This window comes from Danio rerio, chromosome 22 (assembly GCF_052040795.2).
Source record: "Danio rerio strain M-AB ecotype USA chromosome 22, GRCz13ab, whole genome shotgun sequence".
Taxonomy (NCBI): domain Eukaryota; kingdom Metazoa; phylum Chordata; class Actinopteri; order Cypriniformes; family Danionidae; genus Danio; species Danio rerio.
The window spans coordinates 3,300,313-3,320,000 of record NC_141042.1 but is presented as its reverse complement, the minus strand read 5'-3'; the positions used below and the strand labels follow the sequence as shown (position 1 = coordinate 3,320,000).

The 19,688-nt window shown below is 41.6% G+C and overlaps 2 protein-coding genes and 1 long non-coding RNA gene across 23 annotated transcripts in view; all 3 read right to left on the bottom strand.

Moving 5' to 3' along the window:
• LOC147831455 (uncharacterized) overlaps positions 1–19,688 on the bottom strand; it is a 787,032-nt gene that overhangs the window by 645,924 nt on the left and 121,420 nt on the right. The window lies entirely within an intron of this gene.
• The window catches only part of impact (impact RWD domain protein), a 79,018-nt gene that overhangs the window by 37,847 nt on the left and 21,483 nt on the right, over positions 1–19,688 (bottom strand). For 12 of the 21 annotated variants that reach the window (XM_087302663.1, XM_087302656.1, XM_087302661.1 and 9 more), the window contains 2 exon segments: positions 11,595–11,726; positions 9,538–9,632 (listed from right to left, as the gene is read on the bottom strand). In XM_087302663.1, coding sequence (XP_087158789.1) covers positions 9,538–9,632; positions 11,595–11,726 — 227 coding nt within the window. 21 annotated transcript variants of the gene reach the window in all.
• On the bottom strand, positions 15,273–18,754 carry LOC147838332 (uncharacterized). Its single transcript, XM_088651649.1, has 2 exons — positions 17,823–18,754; positions 15,273–16,385 (listed from the first exon to the last, which is right to left on the bottom strand). The coding sequence occupies exons 1-2, from the start codon at positions 18,752–18,754 to the stop codon at positions 16,373–16,375; spliced, it is 945 nt and encodes a 314-aa protein (XP_088507775.1). The 3' UTR covers positions 15,273–16,372.

Sequence of the window (19,688 nt, the reverse complement as noted above, 5' to 3'; positions counted from 1 at the left end):
GGATTATAAAGCAAAAAGTAAATTGACACACAGGTGAACACAATTAACTAATGATGGGTTAACAAGGAGGATGGGACTAGACAATAGACGGGAAAGCGCATGACACAGAGAGACAATACAAGCCATGCGCTCACATAACACAACACTGAAGCACACGACAAAAGCACGTGACCACAATGTAAACACCGAGCCACGTGCTTTGACAAAAGACGCAAGACACGAGCACACGATGAATGAAAGCACTCACCGTGCGCTCACACACGCAGCGTGCATGCTTCATCCCAGCGCCGACCAAAACCGAAACCAACAAGACTGAGACGCTGGGAATGAAACACCACGCTGCTGACAAACGAAAACACAAACACGAGTACAAGAGCGCACGCGTCTGAGGGACGCAGAGCGCGCGCGCGGCCGCGTCAAGCAGAAGCGCGCACTCTCTGCGTACACCCACGACGGCGCGCGCGCACACAGAGACAGAAACAGGACCAGACATGAGTAGTGTCAAAGCTCTGCCACCAAAACAAGATTTTACAAGACCAAAGTGGCAGAACCCTGACACACACAAAAGCAGAACAGCAAATAACTGCTGATTATTATGAAATGGTTATGATTATTTTAAGAATTTTACTTCAGTTTGCTGGTTTCTGTTCAGTTCAGCCAGATTAGTGTTAATGTTTTATAAACAGTTCAGTTTAGTTAATGGTAACTTAACTTTTCCCTACCACAACCGCTGTTTATAGTATTTGACATTTTTACTCTGTAATATTTCTATAATTTGATACATTTTGTTAAATGACAGCAGTAAAATATTGTTTATTTGTAAGTCTTGGTGATTTTCCCATAATTTATCTGTCACCAGTTGTGTATGTTAACAATTAAATGAATCATAATTCCTAAAATTACATAAAATCCAAAAAATTTGGGTCGCGGCTTGATGACCATGTGAAATGTGGGTCCCATGGCCAAACCAGTTGAGAAGCCCTGCACTAAACTACATGTCTCTGCCTGATATTTGCTCTACTTAATCAGGAAGTGATGCTTTTGTTCTCTTTCACTCATTGGATGGAAACGTTGCTTTATTTATTATCATCACACGTTTTATCCAATAATACAGTACTGAACTTTAATCTAATTAGCATCTTTGAATGGAAACATAGCTACTGACTTGCGTAATAGAGTGGAGGAACTATGACGTCAATTTGTATGCAAAAACCCGGAAGCGAGTTAGCATTTTAGCACTTCCGGTTCCCTCGTCCCAAAGTCAACGGGTTTTTTGAATGGGGTTTGAGTAAAACCGTTTAAATAAGGTCCGTGGCTAACACCAACTCAATATACTTTCACGTTTTGTTCTACGACATAAAACACATCAGTTGCAGCACACTCTTCAACCTTTAAATCGATTACGCTTCTTTAAAAAGACGGTTGCTATCTAGTTGCTAAATGAGACTACAGGCGGCGTCGGGGACATTATACGTCATCGAGCTGATCTGGTCTGGAGCGCAGCTCGCTTGTGTTGGGCGTTTGGATTTGTCTGTGATTTAAGTATTTTCATGAATGGTATTTTATAGTTTGTTATATTATTCTAATTGAGAATTCAGATTGTGTGTAGATAATTCCTTCACATGTAAAGGCTGTCGAGACAGACTAAATTGTTGATCATTTATTTTAATTAAACGATATTATGAAGATACTGCTCACCAGTGCAGCCTGTCTCTCTCCTGCCCTCAGTGATGCAAACGTGTGAATAAATGTGTAAAAATACACACATATTAACTGTCATTTTAACGTGATCAAGTGATTTCTCGTCTTTTTTTCTTCATCTGAACTATTTTACTCAGTCATAACTGCAATATTTACACTCCTCCATAAAACGTATAGCAGATGTGACTTCATGGGCTGTTTTTCGCTATACTTCGTGACATAAAAGGAATATTGAATGTTGTTCTGTGTCCATGATGATGGAACTTGCAGCCATTTGATAGACTTGTTCCTCCTCACACCTAATTTCTGTCATCTGTTAAGGTAAGCAGACTGTGTGCACGCGAGCGATACACTTATTTAAATATGTCTGATTAAAATACTATATAGGCAGATTTATACACGCAGTTTTAAAACTTTTAGAACAACCGCAAAGCAAAACAGGTGTATTTCCCACGTAAAAACGATCCAAAAGGCACAAAGGTCTATGTGTGTTTGCGTATTTATTTGTTTATAATATATACCGTGGATAACAATATAATATACAGAGAGATTAACTCTTTGTCATGGACGTTATTTCTAAAAATAAGCTTGAAAAGTCCTCTGTAGCAGGTTGGTGCTGACGTCACTGAAAAGCGCCCCGAGGGCGCTGTAGTCGGTTTATAGCCTAATGTTAGCTTTTCAAGTCTTGCGTTTGCATTTAAGATCCAAAAGTGCTCCAAGTTGTATTTTTGTGTGACAATTATCCGTCTGAACAAAACGTGTAAGTGTAATGAACAGTGTTTGAACACAGAGCGTATTATTCGCAATCTTCGAAAACCCTATGGGAAAATCCTATAGGGATTTTCACGAGGGAACCAGTTTTATGCTAGCAGCCGATTAGCCTACAAAGTGACGTCATAGTACTCCACTCTATACAAAAAAAATACTATAGAAATCAATGCCTTGGATCAATCAGTGTATCAGGTGAACAAATGGAGTAAACGATGGCAGGAGTTGTCGTTTCTGAATGAACTATGCCTTTAAAGCTTCCAGAGAACACCTAATCAAAAGACAAAAAAGGAAATTAAAAACGAGATTAAGACACATTAACGGTCTTCCATGAGAAGGAGTGATAGAAAGTAAACACATCTCCAATCAGATGACTTTAATCAAGCGCTCGGTCTGTCTGAAACATCATCCAGCATCTGATTTAACAAAGGGAACTGTAATTTAATTCCGCACTTGTCTGGGGAGTTCGTTAAAAGCTCCTCATTTGCATTTAGCTCTATTATACTAAGAATCATCTCAGGTTCGTAACTGCGAATGCTTTAAACGCACCTGCAATTGCCAGACTTACAATGCCAACAAAATGCGACGTGGCATTAACTGGATAGTGATATGTAATTATGCCCTATGCATTTTACAGCTTGGTATATATGTGATCTGCATCTTGAGCAGGGAGTCTGTGGTTTAATTTAAAGATAATACTCTCTTATTATTTTGCCCTTGTGCGAAACTTGTAGTTTGTCAGATTTTCCTGAACAATAAAAATATATAGACATTATTTTATTTAGTTGTGATTAAAAAAAAACATGACAACATAAACACCCTAGCAACTGCATAGCAACAAAAATGCTTGATTCGGATTGGCTGATAAACATTCCAAACACTAACCCATCCCTGCTGAAAAATCCAGCTTAAACCAGCCTAGGCTGGTTGGCTGGTTTTAGCTGGTCGACCAGGCTGGTTTTAGAGGGGTTTTGGCCACTTCCTGGTTTCCAGCCATTTCCAGCCTGGTCTTAGCTGGTCAGGCTGGGAGATGACCAGCTAAATCCAGCTTGACCAGCCTAGCCAAGCTGGGAGTCCCGGCAAAACCAGCTATATCCAGCTTAAACCAGGCTGGTCAAGCTGGTTTTAGCTGGATTTGGCTGGTCATTTTCCAGCCTAACCAGCTAAGACCAGGCTGGAAATGGCTGGAAACCAGCCTGGAAATGGCCAAAACCCCTCTATAACCAGACTGGTCAACCAGTTAAAACTGGATTTTTCAGCAGGGATGACTAACAAGTTACAAATGTCCAGCAGGGGGCACCAAAATTTAATCTCCGGCAGTATTGATATAATACATGCAGTCACAGCTGCCACAAGAGGGAGTTGTTGGGTGGTTCTAAGGGGCCCACACTGTTTTGGGGCCCCTAAAGTTACTATTAAGGAGCCCAATCACCAACCCCACACAATCCCAACCCCTCACCCCAGCACTCTTCCCTTTTGTCAGCGATACACAACCCCCCATTCACTTTCGTCTGTGATACGCAATAACATCTCCAGCATCCACCCCACCCCGCTTTTCAAAAATGTTGTCATAGGACCTGTACCGGCCAGTGGTGCCCCTGTGTGCAGTTTATTTGAAATCGTAATGTTCTGTAATGCTTTTGATAGTGGTTTAACACCGTGTCCTAACTACATGTGTCGCAACACACAATAAACGTTATTTATGTTAAAAGGAGGCTGTGTCGTAACCATCCATAATGTCAACGTGCAAAATTTCTATTTTAGAAATGCTCTTTATTTCCGTGACGTGACAGCAGAACAGCTGCAAAAACTACTATTACAGTAATCACCTCAGGTACTGATCATGGGCTTTTTTCAGTGCTCTCGATATGAGTTTAAATACAATTTTACGAGACATTTAAGACTCGTACAGACCGGGATGTTTTTTCCATATGTGTTTATTGACAGTGTTTTTTAAGACGTTATTGAGGTGTTTTTTTTTTTTAAATGACGCTTTTACGCCGGGCGTTTTGCACATTAGTGTGTACGATCACATTGACGTCTTTTATTTAGTAACGAGGCGTTAAACGTCAACGGAAAATGCAAGCAAAAAAACGTCTTGTTGAGCACGGGCCTTTATTGTCAAAGTAACGAAAGCAGCAGCAGATAGTTAACCTCAAATCTTGAAAACAAAATAACTAGCAAACGTTTCGAAAGTGAAAGTAAAATTCAGTGCAAACCAACAACATCAGTCACTCAGAAGCCTGTTAATAATGCTAAAGAGGTTTAATTAGATTAAATCAGTATCGATTGGTACCGAACTCGATACTTTTGGCAAAGCTACTTTTTACTCGTACTTTGAGTCGTGTTTACAACATATACTTGTACATTTGTTGGTATGCAATGGTATTTGTATCCGAGTATAATTTTTCAGTACTCTTTCCTCCACTGCTAGAAACCTTTGGAAAACATGGCGACTTGTTAAAATCCACCCAGAACATGCTAATAACTGCGTAGCAATTGAGTACAAACCACTGTAGGTCAAAAACTTGCAGCTGAAATTGGTTCTTAAAGCCATTGCTGTGCATCACAAGTGCGTCTGCTCTCATATAAAGCAGGCGGAACCAATACAACACCCCTGAGGTCGAACAAATGTAAATAGTCAGCGTTTGGCTTCAGCCCGTCAATCACACACAAAGGAAATTGGTTTATGTATGAACAAGTGGCGGAAATGTCATCCTCTTACTTAAGGGCAGGGTGTCACTCTCTCCTGCTCTTCTGCTGCGTAACGCACTGGATATCAGTGCACGGCGGCGGCGGCGGATACACAATGTCCACACCTGCGGAGTCAATAACAGAGAAACGACTCTCTCAGGATCTCAGACGCGCGAGGATGTAGGAGACAATGGAGTTGGCAGGGGGTTGAGGATGAGCGGGCTTTATATTCAGCCTGTAATAACGCAGCATCAGGCAGGTGTGTGTGAGTCATGCACATCCATCCATCAGACGGAGAAACACCACGCGCCTCCATCAAGACAAGTGTCTGTCATGAGCACTCGCATGGGGGAAGAGGATTATTGGGGGACAGACTCACAGTAATCCACTCGGGAAATGACTCAAGAAAAGCCTAATTCTTAAATTAATATTACTAAAAACATATTTGTTTCATATAAAGAGTGTAAAGTAGAGCTAGATCTGTGCCTGTGCGTGTTTATATGCAGGCATAATGTAGCCTGGTGGTTCTGGTCACATGACATGCATTTAAGACTGAGCTATCAGCCATGAAGTATATCAGAGGAGCTACCAGTCATTTAGGGCGGAGCTATCGTCATTTGGGCGGGGCTATCAGTAATTTGGGGCGGACCTGTCAGTGTTTTAGGGGCGGGACTATCAGTGCTTTAGAGTGGCACTATCAGTCCTTTCCGGTGGGCTTATCATTCATTTGGGATGGGGCTATCATTTCTTTTGGGTGGGACTATCAGTAGTTTAGGGTGGGACTATCAGTCATTTAGGGTGGGACTATCAGTCATTTAGGCCAGGGCTATCAGTTCTTTAGGTTGGGACTATTAGTGCATTAGGGTGGGGCTATCAGTCCTTTGGGATGTTAGGGTGGGACTATCAGTGCTTTAGTGGAGAGCTATTAGTCCCTTTAGGGCGGAGCTATCAGTTATTTAAGGTGGGGCTATCAGTCCATTAGGGTGGGGCTATCATTCATTTAGGGCGAAGCTATCAGTAAATTGGTGTTTTAGGGGCGGGACAATCAATGCTTTAGAATGGGGCTATCAGTCATTTAGGGTGGGGCTATCAGTCATTTAGGGTGGGGCTATAAGTTCTTTAGAGTGGGACTATCAGTTATTTAGGCCAGGGCTATCAGTTCTTTAGGTTGGAACTATTAGCGCATTAGGGTGGGGCTATCAGTCCTTTGGGATGTTAGGGTGGGACTATTAGTGCTTTAGGGCAGAGCTATTAGTCCCTTTAGGGCGGAGCTATCAGTTATTAAAGGTAAGGCTATCATTTATTTAAGGCGGGGCTATCAGTCCATTAGGGTGGGGCTATCATTCATTTAGGGCGGAGCTATCAGTAAATTGGTGTTTTAGGCTGTCAGTGTTTTAGGGGCGGGACAATCAGTGCTTTAGAGTGGGGCTATCAGTGCTTTCCGGTGGGCTTACTAATCATTTGGGATGGGGCTATCAGTCATTTAGCATGTGGCTATCAGTCTTTTACGGCAGGGCTATCAGTCCTTTAGGGTGAGGCTATTAGTTCTTTCGGGTGGGACTATTAGTGCATTAGGGTGGGCCTATCAGTCCTTTGGGATGTTAGGGTGGGACTCTCAGTGCTTTAGGGCAGAGCTATTAGTCCTTTTGGGCAGAGGTATCAGGACTTTAGGGTGGGATTATCAGTTCTTTAGGGTGGAGCTATCAGTCTTTTAGGGTGGGGCTATCAATCTTTTAAGGCAGAGTTAATAGTCCTATAGGGCGGGACTATCAGTTTTTTTAGGATGGAGCTATAAGTCCGTTAGGTTGGTGGGGTTATCAGACCTTTAAGACGGAGCTATCAGTCATATAAAGCGGAAGTATCAGTAATTTGGGTGGAGCTATCAGTGGGTGGCACTATCAGTTCTTTAGGGTGGGCTATCAGTCCTTTAGGGCGGAGCAATTCGTTTTTTAGGGTGGGGCTATCAGTAATTTGGGTGGGGCAGTCAGTCCTTAAGGGCTGAGCTATCAGTCATTTAGGGTGGGGCTATCATTAATTTAAGGCAGGGCTATCAGTTCTTTAGGGTGGGGCTATCATTCTTGTAGGGCGGAGCTGTCAGTATTTTAGGGTTTGGCTATCAGTCCATTAAGCTGCGGTCACACTAGAGTTTATGTGTGCAAAATTCTGTCATACGATGCTGCGAAAAAGGGGAAGAGATTAAACAAGATGACATTAAAAAAGCGACCGATTTGCTCTATGTGTTAAATTTCTGTCCAGAGAGGTCGTGTTTTGATCCTCGATTGGTCTCACGCAGTCATGAGCCTGCATTTTCAATCTGACGCATTCGTGTGTGTATGAATGGAAGTCTATAGGGAGAAAAGCTCAGTGTGACCGCAGCTTCAGAGCGAGACGATCAGTCCTTTAGGGTGGAGCTATCAGTCATTTAGGGTGTGGCTATCATTCATTTAGGGCGGTGCTATAAGGGCTTTATGGTGGGACTATCAGTTCTTTAGGGTGGAGCTATTAGTCCTTTAGGGTGGCGCTATCATGGCTTTAAAGCAGAGCTATTAGTCATCTAGGGTAGGGCTATCAGTACTTTAGGGTGGGACTATCAGTCATTTACGGCAGAGGTATCAGTTATTTGGGCGGGGTTATCAGTGCGCTGTAAGTCCTTTAAGGTGGAGCTATCAGTGCTTTAGGGAGGGGCTATAAATCCATTAGGGCGGGGCTATTCGTTTTTTAGGGTGGAGCTATGAGTAATTTGGGCAGGGCTATCAGTCCTTCAGGGTGGGACTATCAGTGCTTTAGGGTGGAGCTATCAGTCATTTACGGTGGGGCTATTATTAATTTAGGGCAGAACTATCAGTCTTTTAGGGTTTGGCTATCAGTCATTAAGGGTGGGGGTGTTAGTTATGTGGGTGGGGCTAAAAGTTATTTAGAGCAGAGATATTAGTAATTTAGGGCAGGACTACCAGTGCATTAGGGCAAGGCCTTTAGTCCTTTAGGGAGGGGCTAACAGTCCTTTACAGCAGAGATATCAGTCCTTTAGGGAGGGGCTAACAGTCCTTTACAGCAGAGATATCAGTCCTTTAGGGTGGGGCTAACAGTCCTTTACAGCAGAGATATCAGTCCTTTAGGGCGGGGCTAACAGTCCATTACAGCAGAGATATCAGTCCTTTAGGGCGGGGCTAACAGTCCTTTACAGCAGAGATATCAGTCCTTTAGGGCGGGGCTAACAGTCCTTTACAGCAGAGATATCAGTCCTTTAGGGCGGGGCTAACAGTCCTTTACAGCAGAGATATCAGTCCTTTAGGGCGGGGCTAACAGTCCTTTACAACAGAGATATCAGTCCTTTAGGGCGGGGCTAACAGTCCTTTACAGCAGAGATATCAGTCCTTTAGGGCGGGGCTAACAGTCCTTTACAGCAGAGATATCAGTCCTTTAGGGCGGGGCTAACAGTCCTTTACAGCAGAGATATCAGTCCTTTAGGGCGGGGCTAACAGTCCTTTACAGCAGAGATATCAGTCCTTTAGGGCGGGGCTAACAGTCCTTTACAACAGAGATATCAGTCCTTTAGGGCGGGGCTAACAGTCCTTTACAGCAGAGATATCAGTCCTTTAGGGCGGGGCTAACAGTCCTTTACAGCAGAGATATCAGTCCTTTAGGGCGGGGCTAACAGTCCTTTACAGCAGAGATATCAGTCCTTTAGGGCGGGGCTAACAGTCCTTTACAACAGAGATATCAGTCCTTTAGGGCGGGGCTAACAGTCCTTTACAGCAGAGATATCAGTCCTTTAGGGCGGGGCTAACAGTCCTTTACAGCAGAGATATCAGTCCTTTAGGGCGGGGCTAACAGTCCTTTACAGCAGAGATATCAGTCCTTTAGGGCGGGGCTAACAGTCCTTTACAGCAGAGATATCAGTCCTTTAGGGCGGGGCTATCAGGGCCTGTCTCATTTCAAACTCTGCCCTAATTCAATCTTCAATCTTCCTTATTTGTTAGCACCCATCTTCCAACAATTCAATCGGTATCCAATGGATGAAATCATGCACCGCCCTGCGTATTCTTTTCATGTCAGAACAGTTTCAATTCTATAAACATCACAATAGAAATAAGAACATTCCAATATGACGATTTTTACAAAAGTACCGATTATTCCACCCTAAGTTGTAAAATAAGAAGAAAATGTCTGGTAGTAAAGAAGAAGTGAGACAGAGCTGCGAGCGAGGACACTGGAGACCCAATGATTGGCATTTCAAACACCGCATCAAGCGCTGACATCCACGTTCACATGAGAATAACACCAGCGCCGGCTGCTTTTAAACACCGAGCGTATCTTTGGCAGGAGCAGAAGTTTCTTTGGCGTGGAGTGCTGCTAATGTGTAATGAGTCACACCTGTTTAGGATTCTCCACCGCCGATAAATGAGGCTGGAACGTGCTCCGTCTATCTGTGATGCTCTCGCCGTGTTTAATCAGTGGCAACTCTTCATCTACAACACAAACAAACAACAAAAGCACACAAATCAGGACTTTGAAGGATTGGAGAGACGCTAATTACTAATTAACCGCGATTGCTTTGCACAAGAGAAGCTTGTCAGAGGTACTTTGAAGTCAAAATACAGCCTATTGACTTTCTCAAAGCTCAACTTTTTTTCTGATAAAACACCACTTTTTTTATGCAAGGGAAATAACTGATCAGTAGTGCTGGGCGATATAACAAAAAAACCCTCAAAAATCACAATATACAAGTAATCTCACATCCTGATAACAATATCACGATATGAAACCTTTTCTGTAAACTTAATATACATATACACTCATAAACATGGTCAGCAGCAAAACTCAGGTAGGCTGTGGTGTTGACACGATGCTCAGTTAGTACTAATGGGCCCAAAGTGGGCCAAGAAAATCTCCCCCACACCATTACACCACCACCACCAGCCTGAACCACTGATACAAGGCAGGATAGATCCATTTGACACCAAATTCTGACCCGACCATCCGAATGTGGCAGCAGAAATGGAGACTCATCAGAGCAGGCAACGTTGCTCCAATCTTCTACTGTCCAGTTTTGGTGAGCCTGTGTGAATTGTAGCCTCAGTTTCCTGTTCTTAGCTGACAGGACCATGTCTACATGCCTAAATGCATTGAGTTGCTGCCATGTGATTGGCTGATTAGAAATTTGCATTAAGGAGCAGTTGGACAGGTGTACCTAATAAAGTGAGCGGTGAGTGTATATATAGACCACATGGAACGGACTATTCATATACTCATGTGTTGATTTCACTTTGTTTGAAATTCCTGACAAAAGTTTGAGCCACTTTTGACTTTTTTTACTATCAAAAATCCAACGGTGTGCTCTTCTGCTGCTGTAGCCCATCTGCCTCAAGGTTGGATGTGTCGTGTGTTCAGAGATGCTCTACTGCAGACCTCGGTTGTAGCGAGTGCTTATTTGAGTTCATTCATTCATTTTCTTGTCGGCTTAGTCCCTTTATTAATCCACAGCGTACCCACAGCGGAATGAACCGCCAACTTATCCAGCAAGTTTTTACGTAGCGGATGCCCTTCCAGCCGCAACCCATCTCTGGAAAACATCCACACACACATTCACACACACACTCATACACTACGGACGATTTAGCCTACCCAATTCACCTGTACCGCATGTCTTTGGACTGTGGGGGAAACCGGAGCACCTAGAGGAAACCCATTGAAGGCAGGGAGAACATGCAAACTCCACACAGAAACGCCAACTGAGCTGAGGTTCGAACCAGCGACCTTCTTGCTGTGAGGCGACAGCACTACCTACTATTTGAGTTACTGTTGCCTTTCTTTCAGCTGGAACCAGTCTGGCCATTCTCCTCTGACCTCTGGGATCAACAAGGGCTTTTAGTCTTTGATCCTAATTGTGGTGTTTTGGTTACTGTCGCTTTAAGTTTAAATGAGATTTTGCTCATTTCAAAAGAGGGCGGAGCTACAAATGCATGTGTGTCAGCATAGTGGCAGATTCAAAAGTCTAATGGCGGCTTCACACTCAGGGCTGTTTATGCTAATGAGGGAGAGATGGTGACTAGTGGGCGGGGCTTTCCCCCTCTGATGACACGTACAAATGGAGAATGTCAATCAAAGTGTTTCTGCAGACTGTTTAAATCCAGTCTGATTATACTGAATAGAAATAATTCATGTTTACCATTTGAAGCTGGTTATATTCACACACTGCAGACACACAACTGTGTTTAAGCCCCTTATAAAAGTGATTTTTGCATAATAGGCCCCCTTTCATAGCTTTCTGGGAATGAATGTTTGGTCAAAAAGGTTATATAATACAGTTTTGGCAAAAATAACAACATACCATCACATTACTATCATTAAAAAGTAACCTAAGTACCGAATTTAGTTACTTTCTTTTTAAAAAAAGTTACTTTAGAATGTAATATATTAAAACAACGCACCATCTGAAGCGGGAGAGAAGATCTGCTCTGATTGGCTGGAGAGTTTCAGCACACTGATGTCTGGAAGATCATCTTCATCACAGTCGTGTCCTCCTTCCTCCGTCATCACGGTTTTACATGTGTCTGGTCCGTCTAAAAGAACAGAAAGACAGTCTCAGACTGAGGAGGAACAGCGTAAACTAATAATTTAACAGACCATTGCATTCAATCAGTCAATCGGAGTTTAAAAGGATGTGAAGGACGCGCTAAAAAAAGGTGTACTCTGGGAATAACGTTTAATGACTAAAATAAAGATGTGATGTGAATAAAGCAAGGTCAGTGATGACTTTCCTTTATAAACTTTTTTTCCTGACGTTTTAAAAAAAAAGTTGCCAGCTGCCGTCAGCATTTGTTGATTTTCACCTAAATTTGACAGCATTCAGAATACTTCCTGCTAGCAATATGTTAGTTCAAGTGAATCTTAGCATCTTACAGTATATATCAAAATAGAGATCCAAGCCTCAACTTTAAAACAAAGAACAATTTTGTTCTATCTTCATGCGTTCATTTATCCACACTTGAACGCAGGTATCCAAAATGCAACATCCTGTATTTTCAAGTTATGTAATATATAACACCAACACACACACAGGGGTGTAGATTTGACGTGTCCCCACCAATATCCACCAATTACTAAAATGTCCCAACCAATAATTGAATCGACTTCAAAATAAAGTAACGCTTCGTCAAGCCTTAGTAACCTACAGGTGCACAAGGTCAAGTTTGCTTACTGTAATACTATTAACCAAAGCTGTGCAGTTAATGGAAATTCGGTTTTGATTTTGGCCTCCGTGATTATGAGTAACAATAATCGAGATAAAAGAGTTCAGTTGTGTCACACATCTCTCTAAATTTCTCTACATTCATACCTCCTCTAAGCCCGCTTGCAGTAAAATCATGTAAGTTGACTTTTGCAGCATGGTGCGTGATTGTCATTTGTATTATTAAGTGTTTATTTTATATCATTAAGCACTTTCTTCATGTTTTTTTAAAAGCACAACATAGAATTTGTGCTGTTCAATGCAGCTCTAGGGATGTATGTCCACCCCAATGTCAAGAGCAAATATACACCCTTACACACACATACATTTAAGCCTTTCACTGCATATCATACTGTGTATGTGACAAATAAAATGTCAATTTGATTTATATAAAATATATAATTGAACCTGGTGGTGATGTTTGGTAATGCACCCAAACAAAATCTTACCGAAAGCCTGTTTTTTTTTAGATATAAAAAAAAAAAAAAAAAAAATTATATATATATATATATATATATATATATATATATATATATATATATATATATATATACATATACATACACACACACATACATACATATACACACACACACATACATATATATATATATATATATATATATATATATATATACATATATACACACACACACACACATATATATATATATACATACATATATATATATATATATATATATATATATATATATACACACACACATATATATATATATATATATAAATATATATATATATATATATAGATACATACAACAACTCTTTCTGGTTTTTGAATCTGATTGGCTGATAGCCGTGCGATATTTTGCCAGTACCATCACACAAAGGCCTCTTCACCCTTCACCTCTGTGTATTACTCCGCCCACATGCTGCAAGCAACAAGCAGAGACACTACAGTTTGACAAATATTACTGTTGTTACACAACAAAATGTACTTTTGAGGCTTTTTTGTCGAGAATACAGTTGTTTAGATTGCAACTATGCAGTTTATTTGTAGGTATAGTGCCTATTTTAAAATATTTACAATTTCTGAGAGCTCATCAGTGGACAAAGTTGGTTAGCGTTGCATATCTTCAAGATGGCACCAGATCCGCATAATAAGCCCTTGCTCAGTGTGTTCTCTTAAGCGTGAATAAAAAGCTGATAAACGGAAGCCTCGTGGTTTTTAAGGTGGACCAGATAGAGTCAATAAGAAGCTGCGAATGAGAAGCTGGATTCAGCTTTGTCCCTCCTTATCGCAAACGCAACAGCAGTCTGGTGAGAAATCTCTGTAGCCTGATGGCATTTCACGTCACGTTCAGCCTTATAATCTTAAAATGTGAGCAAAATTTGCTGTTTTGTCATCACCTTAAGGGGGTCACACACCAGAAGCGCCGATTCACATTACGCTATAGAGAATCATTCAAACGCTAGCTCTAAAGTGACGTTAGTGAATTAGTAATGGCTTCCGCTGTTCTGGTGTCAGCTGCAGATGTGAATGAATGGCGGAAGAATGTAGTTCCTAATACAAAAGAGTTTGATTTTGTGTTTGATTTTCTTTTTTATTTACAAGATTGTGCCGTCGAACTGTTGAATAAGCGTATTATCTCACACGTAGCATTGTGCTATGGCTGTATATCAGCACTAGTTGGGCGCTAACGCACTCCTCCCACCAATATATATATATATATGTATTTGTGTAATACATATATTTTTGTAATACTTTCGCTCTGTTCTCCCATATCTGCTTTCATGTATTCTCAGGTTCCGTTCATCGGTCCATTCAGCTGTCAGTCATTCCTCCCCGGTTACGTCACTCTTACGTCACATCCAATAAGCAAAGACCACCCGTACTAAAAGAGCGCGCCAGACCACTCGCCTTCCTTGATTTTTCTCTTTCTCTGCTTTTGTCGCTTGTTTTATCGCATGCGTTTAGAAATAACCTGTCTAACTGTGTTTTTGTTGTTGCTCGTTTCTGTGTGCACATTATCCGTCCGTTATTCGTACATCATTCTTAGTTTACGTTATTTACGAGGCTTGGACGAAGCGGACAGGTAAGAAGGTCACGTGACATATTGCAACACATAGGACTACTCTGCTGTTTAGTACACTAGGTTAGGGGCGAGCGCCACTTCTTGTACTTTTTGGATAGATAGAGTAGATAGTAAGGACTCGGAAGATCTTCGCGTGTGAATTATACTGTTTTTTCACATAGTTAGTTAGCTAGATGCTTCTGGGAAGTTAGATTTAGTTTGGGTTTTGTTCTTTTCATTTCTTTAGCGCCACCCTTCTGCCAGCTCTGATGTTTTTTCCTGTCTTTATTTGTCTCAGTATTGTATATATTGTAAATAGTGTATTTTGCCTCACTTACTTTTTTTTTATTTTTGATTAATTCGTTGTTGTTGTTGTTCACTTTTGGAAATTGTAAATAAAAGTACATATTTTTGCCATTATTTTAATTGTCTTTTGCACTCTATCACTGTTTATATAAATATATTTTAATTAATCAAATGTCAAACCCCACAAGCTTAGACTAACATAATGGGTTTGTAACAATATATATATATATATATATATATATATATATATATATATATATATATATATATATATATATAAATATATATATATATATATATATATATATATATATATATATATATATATATATATATATATATATATATAGTTTATTTATTTTCTCATTTTGTTAACTTTTATTTGCAAATTTTAAAAACTTTTTCACCTCATCTACTGTCTAAGAAGTGTCTACTTTAAAATGTATATATATATATATTTTTTTTTTTGGAGATTCTTTAAAAGATTTACAATCATAAACGCAATTTTTCACACACAAAAAAAGTATGGCTGAAAGTTAAAGGCTTGATATTTTTTAAATGTTCTTCAAACCAAAATGCTGGCCACTTTACACAACGTTTATTTTTAAGCGTATGCAGCGGTTTCACAAACTAGAAAAAGCACAGAGTGCTGAAGACGAATCATTTAGGCTCAAATCACCGGCAGTCATTTTCCAAGTGTGATTTAAAATCTTGAAATGAGAAGTAAATGAAGCAGCAATCAGACGTTCCAGCTGTTCTGAAGTACAGCATTAAGATTCAGCCGCAAAAAAAACAGCTTTCCCACATCTCCACCGAGGAATTTCCTTGACTTTTCTCATTTTCATGGCATCTGCAGGGTCACAGTGGATAAAGATGTTTCTGGAGCCCTTAGAGGAGATTGCAGGGCAGCTTTTCATTCATATTCCCTGTCAGATAGCAGGACTCGGCATCCGGGGCGTCGAAACAAAGCGAAAAAATAGGAGGAAGACATTATAAATCTCATCAGCCTCTCTTGAGGAGCGGGACAGGGTTTTAAAACGTCTCGTTGGCATTCATGAGAGACACCGTTTGAAAGCTTAAACACTACTAAAGTTCAATAATCAGACCTGAAGCTTTGAATATAAATTGTTGTGGTTTTTTTTTCTTCACTTGTTGAAACTCTTTACTTTTCTTCTTCTCATCTGTTGTGCACATCTTCTGTCCTCACACACAAACTCTGCAGCAGATGCGGCTCAGATGATGAATATTAATCACATTATGTGACGGTTGGCTGCGGTTTCTGCTTGATCAGAAACTTGACGTTCACCATCAAGCCAAATGAATTGTCGAAAAATATCGATGCCACATCCTGAAATCTCAAGTTCTGTATGCTCGAGTGGTTGCAGATAAGTGTCTGGAAATCACAAATGTAAAATCTTTCAACGTTTTCATGTTTTTCTTGGTGACAGAAACTAAAAAACCTTTTCAAAGCCATCCCAACATATGAAAAGGACATTTTGACTGTCAACCATTGTTATCTTCCTCTTTTGATGTGCTTTTTCAAAAGAGGTCTTTAAGGTTTTTCTAAATATATTGTCTAGCTTATAGATTTGTCTGTTGTTAAAAACTAGCCCAGAGCACTGTCTGCTGTTAAAAACTAGCCTAGAGCACTGTCTGCTGTTGAACACTAGCCTAGAGCACCGTCTGCTGTTAAACACTAGCCTAGAGCACCGTCTGCTGTTAAACACTAGCCTAGAGCACTGTCTGCTGTTAAACACTAGCCTAGAGCGCCGTCTGCTGTTAAACACTAGCCTAGAGCGCCTTCTGCTGACAAAAACTATCCTAGAGCGCATTCTGCTGACAAATCTAGCCTAGAGCACCATCTGCTGTTAAAAACTAGCCTAGAGCACCGTCTGCTGTTAAACACTAGCCTAGAGCGATGTCTGCTGTTAAACACTAGCCTAGAGCGCCTTCTGCTGACAAAAACTAGCCTAGAACGCATTCTGCTGACAAATCTAGCCTAGAGCACTGTCTGCTGTTGAACACTAGCCTAGAGCACCGTCTGCTGTTAAACACTAGCCTAGAGCACCGTCTGCTGTTAAACACTAGCCTAGAGCGATGTCTGCTGTTAAACACTAGCCTAGAGCACCTTCTGCTGACAAAAACTAGCCTAGAGCGCCATCTGCTGACAAACACACGCCAAGAACACTGTCTGCTGTTAAACACTAGCCTAGAGCATAATCCAATGTTAAAACTAGCCTAGAGCACCATTTGCTTTTAAAAACTAGCCTAGAGTGCAATTTGCTCTTAAAAACTACCCTGGAGCACCATCTACTGTTAAACACTAGCCTAGAGCACCGTCTGCTGTTAAAAACTAGCCTAGAGCACGTCTGCTGTTAAAAACTAGCCTAGAGCACCGTCTGCTGTTAAAAACTAGTCTAGAGCGCCTTCTGCTGACAAAAACTAGCCTAGAGCGCCATCTGCTGACAAACACACGCCAAGAACACTGTCTGCTGTTAAACACTAGCCTAGAGCATAATCCAATGTTAAAACTAGCCTAGAGCACCCAACTGCTGTTAAAAACTAGCCAAGAGCACCATCTACTGTTAAAAACTAGCCTAGAGCACCATCTGCTGTTAAAAACTAGCCTAGAGCACCATCTACTGTTAAACACTAGCCTAGAGCACCGTCTGCTGTTAAAAACTAGCCTAGAGCACCGTCTGTTGTTAAACACTAGCCTGGAGCACCATCTGCTGTTAAAAACTAGCCTAGAGCACCGTCTGCTGTTAAAAACTAGCCTAGAGCACCGTCTACTGGTAAACACTAGTCTAGAGCACCGTCTGCTGTTAAACACTAGCCTAGAGCACCGTCTGCTGTTAAAAACTAGCCTAAAGCACCATCTGCTGTTAAAAACTAGCCTAGAGCACCATCTGCTGTTAAAAACTAGCCTAGAGCACCATCTACTGTTAAACACTAGCCTAGAGCACCGTCTGCTGTTAAAAACTAGCCTAGAGCACCGTCTGCTGTTAAAAACTAGCCTAGAGCACTGTCTGCTGTTAAAAACTAGCCTAGAGCACCGTCTGCTGTTAAAAACTAGCCTAGAACACCATCTACTGTTAAACACTAGCCTAGAGCACCGTCTGTTGTTAAACACTAGCCTAGAGCACCATCTGCTGTTAAAAACTAGCCTAGAGCACCGTCTGCTGTTAAAAACTAGCCTAGAGCACCGTCTGCTGTTAAACACTGGCCTAGAGCACCGTCTGCTGTTAAAAACTAGCCTAGAGCACCGTCTGCTGTTAAAAACTAGCCTAGAGCACCATCTACTGTTAAACACTAGCCTAGAGCACCGTCTGTTGTTAAACACTAGCCTAGAGCACCATCTGCTGTTAAAAACTAGCCTAGAGCACCGTCTGCTGTTAAACACTAGCCTAGGGCACCGTCTGTTGCTAAACACTGGCCTAGAGCACCGTCTGCTGTTAAACACTGGCCTAGAGCACCGTCTGCTGTTAAACACTGGCCTAGAGCACCGTCTGTTGTTAAACACTAGCCTAGAGCACCATCTGCTGTTAAAAACTAGCCTAGAGCACCGTGTGCTGTTAAAAACTAGCCTAGAGCACCGTCTGCTGTTAAAAACTAGCCTAGAGCACCGTCTGCTGTTAAAAACTAGCCTAGAGCACCATCTGCTGTTAAAAACTAGCCTAGAGCACCATCTGCTGTTAAAAACTAGCCTAGAGCACCGTCTGCTGTTAAAAACTAGCCTAGAGCACCGTCTGCTGTTAAACACTGGCCTAGAGCACCGTCTGCTGTTAAAAACTAGCCTAGAGCACCGTCTGCTGTTAAAAACTAGCCTAGAGCACCATCTGCTGTTAAAAACTAGCCTAGAGCACCGTCTGCTGTTAAACACTAGCCTAGAGCACCGTCTGCTGTTAAACACTAGCCTAGAGCACCGTCTGCTGTTAAACACTAGCCTAGAGCACTGTCTGCTGTTAAACACTAGCCTAGAGCGCCTTCTGCTGACAAAAACTAGCCTAGAGCGCATTCTGCTGACAAATCTAGCCTAGAGCACCATCTGCTGTTAAAAACTAGCCTAGAGCACCGTCTGCTGTTAAACACTAGCCTAGAGCACCGTCTGCTGTTAAACACTAGCCTAGAGCGATGTCTGCTGTTAAACACTAGCCTAGAGCGCCTTCTGCTGACAAAAACTAGCCTAGAGCGCCGTCTGCTGTTAAACACTAGCCTAGAGCGCCTTCTGCTAACAAAAACTAGCCTAGAGCGCAGTCTGCTGACAAATCTAGCCTAGAGCACTGTCTGCTGTTGAACACTAGCCTAGAGCACCGTCTGCTGTTAAACACTAGCCTAGAGCACCGTCTGCTGTTAAACACTAGCCTAGAGCGATGTCTGCTGTTAAACACTAGCCTAGAGCGCCTTCTGCTGACAAAAACTAGCCTAGAGCGTCATCTGCTGACAAACACACGCCAAGAACACTGTCTGCTGTTAAACACTAGCCTAGAGCATAATCCAATGTTAAAACTAGCCTAGAGCACCATTTGCTTTTAAAAACTAGCCTAGAGTGCAATTTGCTCTTAAAAACTACCCTGGAGCACCATCTACTGTTAAACACTAGCCTAGAGCACCGTCTGCTGTTAAAAACTAGCCTAGAGCACGTCTGCTGTTAAAAACTAGCCTAGAGCACCGTCTGCTGTTAAAAACTAGTCTAGAGCGCCTTCTGCTGACAAAAACTAGCCTAGAGCGCCATCTGCTGACAAACACACGCCAAGAACACTGTCTGCTGTTAAACACTAGCCTAGAGCATAATCCAATGTTAAAACTAGCCTAGAGCACCCAACTGCTGTTAAAAACTAGCCAAGAGCACCATCTACTGTTAAAAACTAGCCTAGAGCACCATCTGCTGTTAAAAACTAGCCTAGAGCACCATCTACTGTTAAACACTAGCCTAGAGCACCGTCTGCTGT

Bases quoted from the DNA above. Each gene is read 5' to 3' on its own strand.
- LOC147838332 (XM_088651649.1), bottom strand. From the start codon at position 18,754: ATGCGCTCTAGGCTAGTTTTTGTCAGCAGAAGGCGCTCTAGGCTAGTG.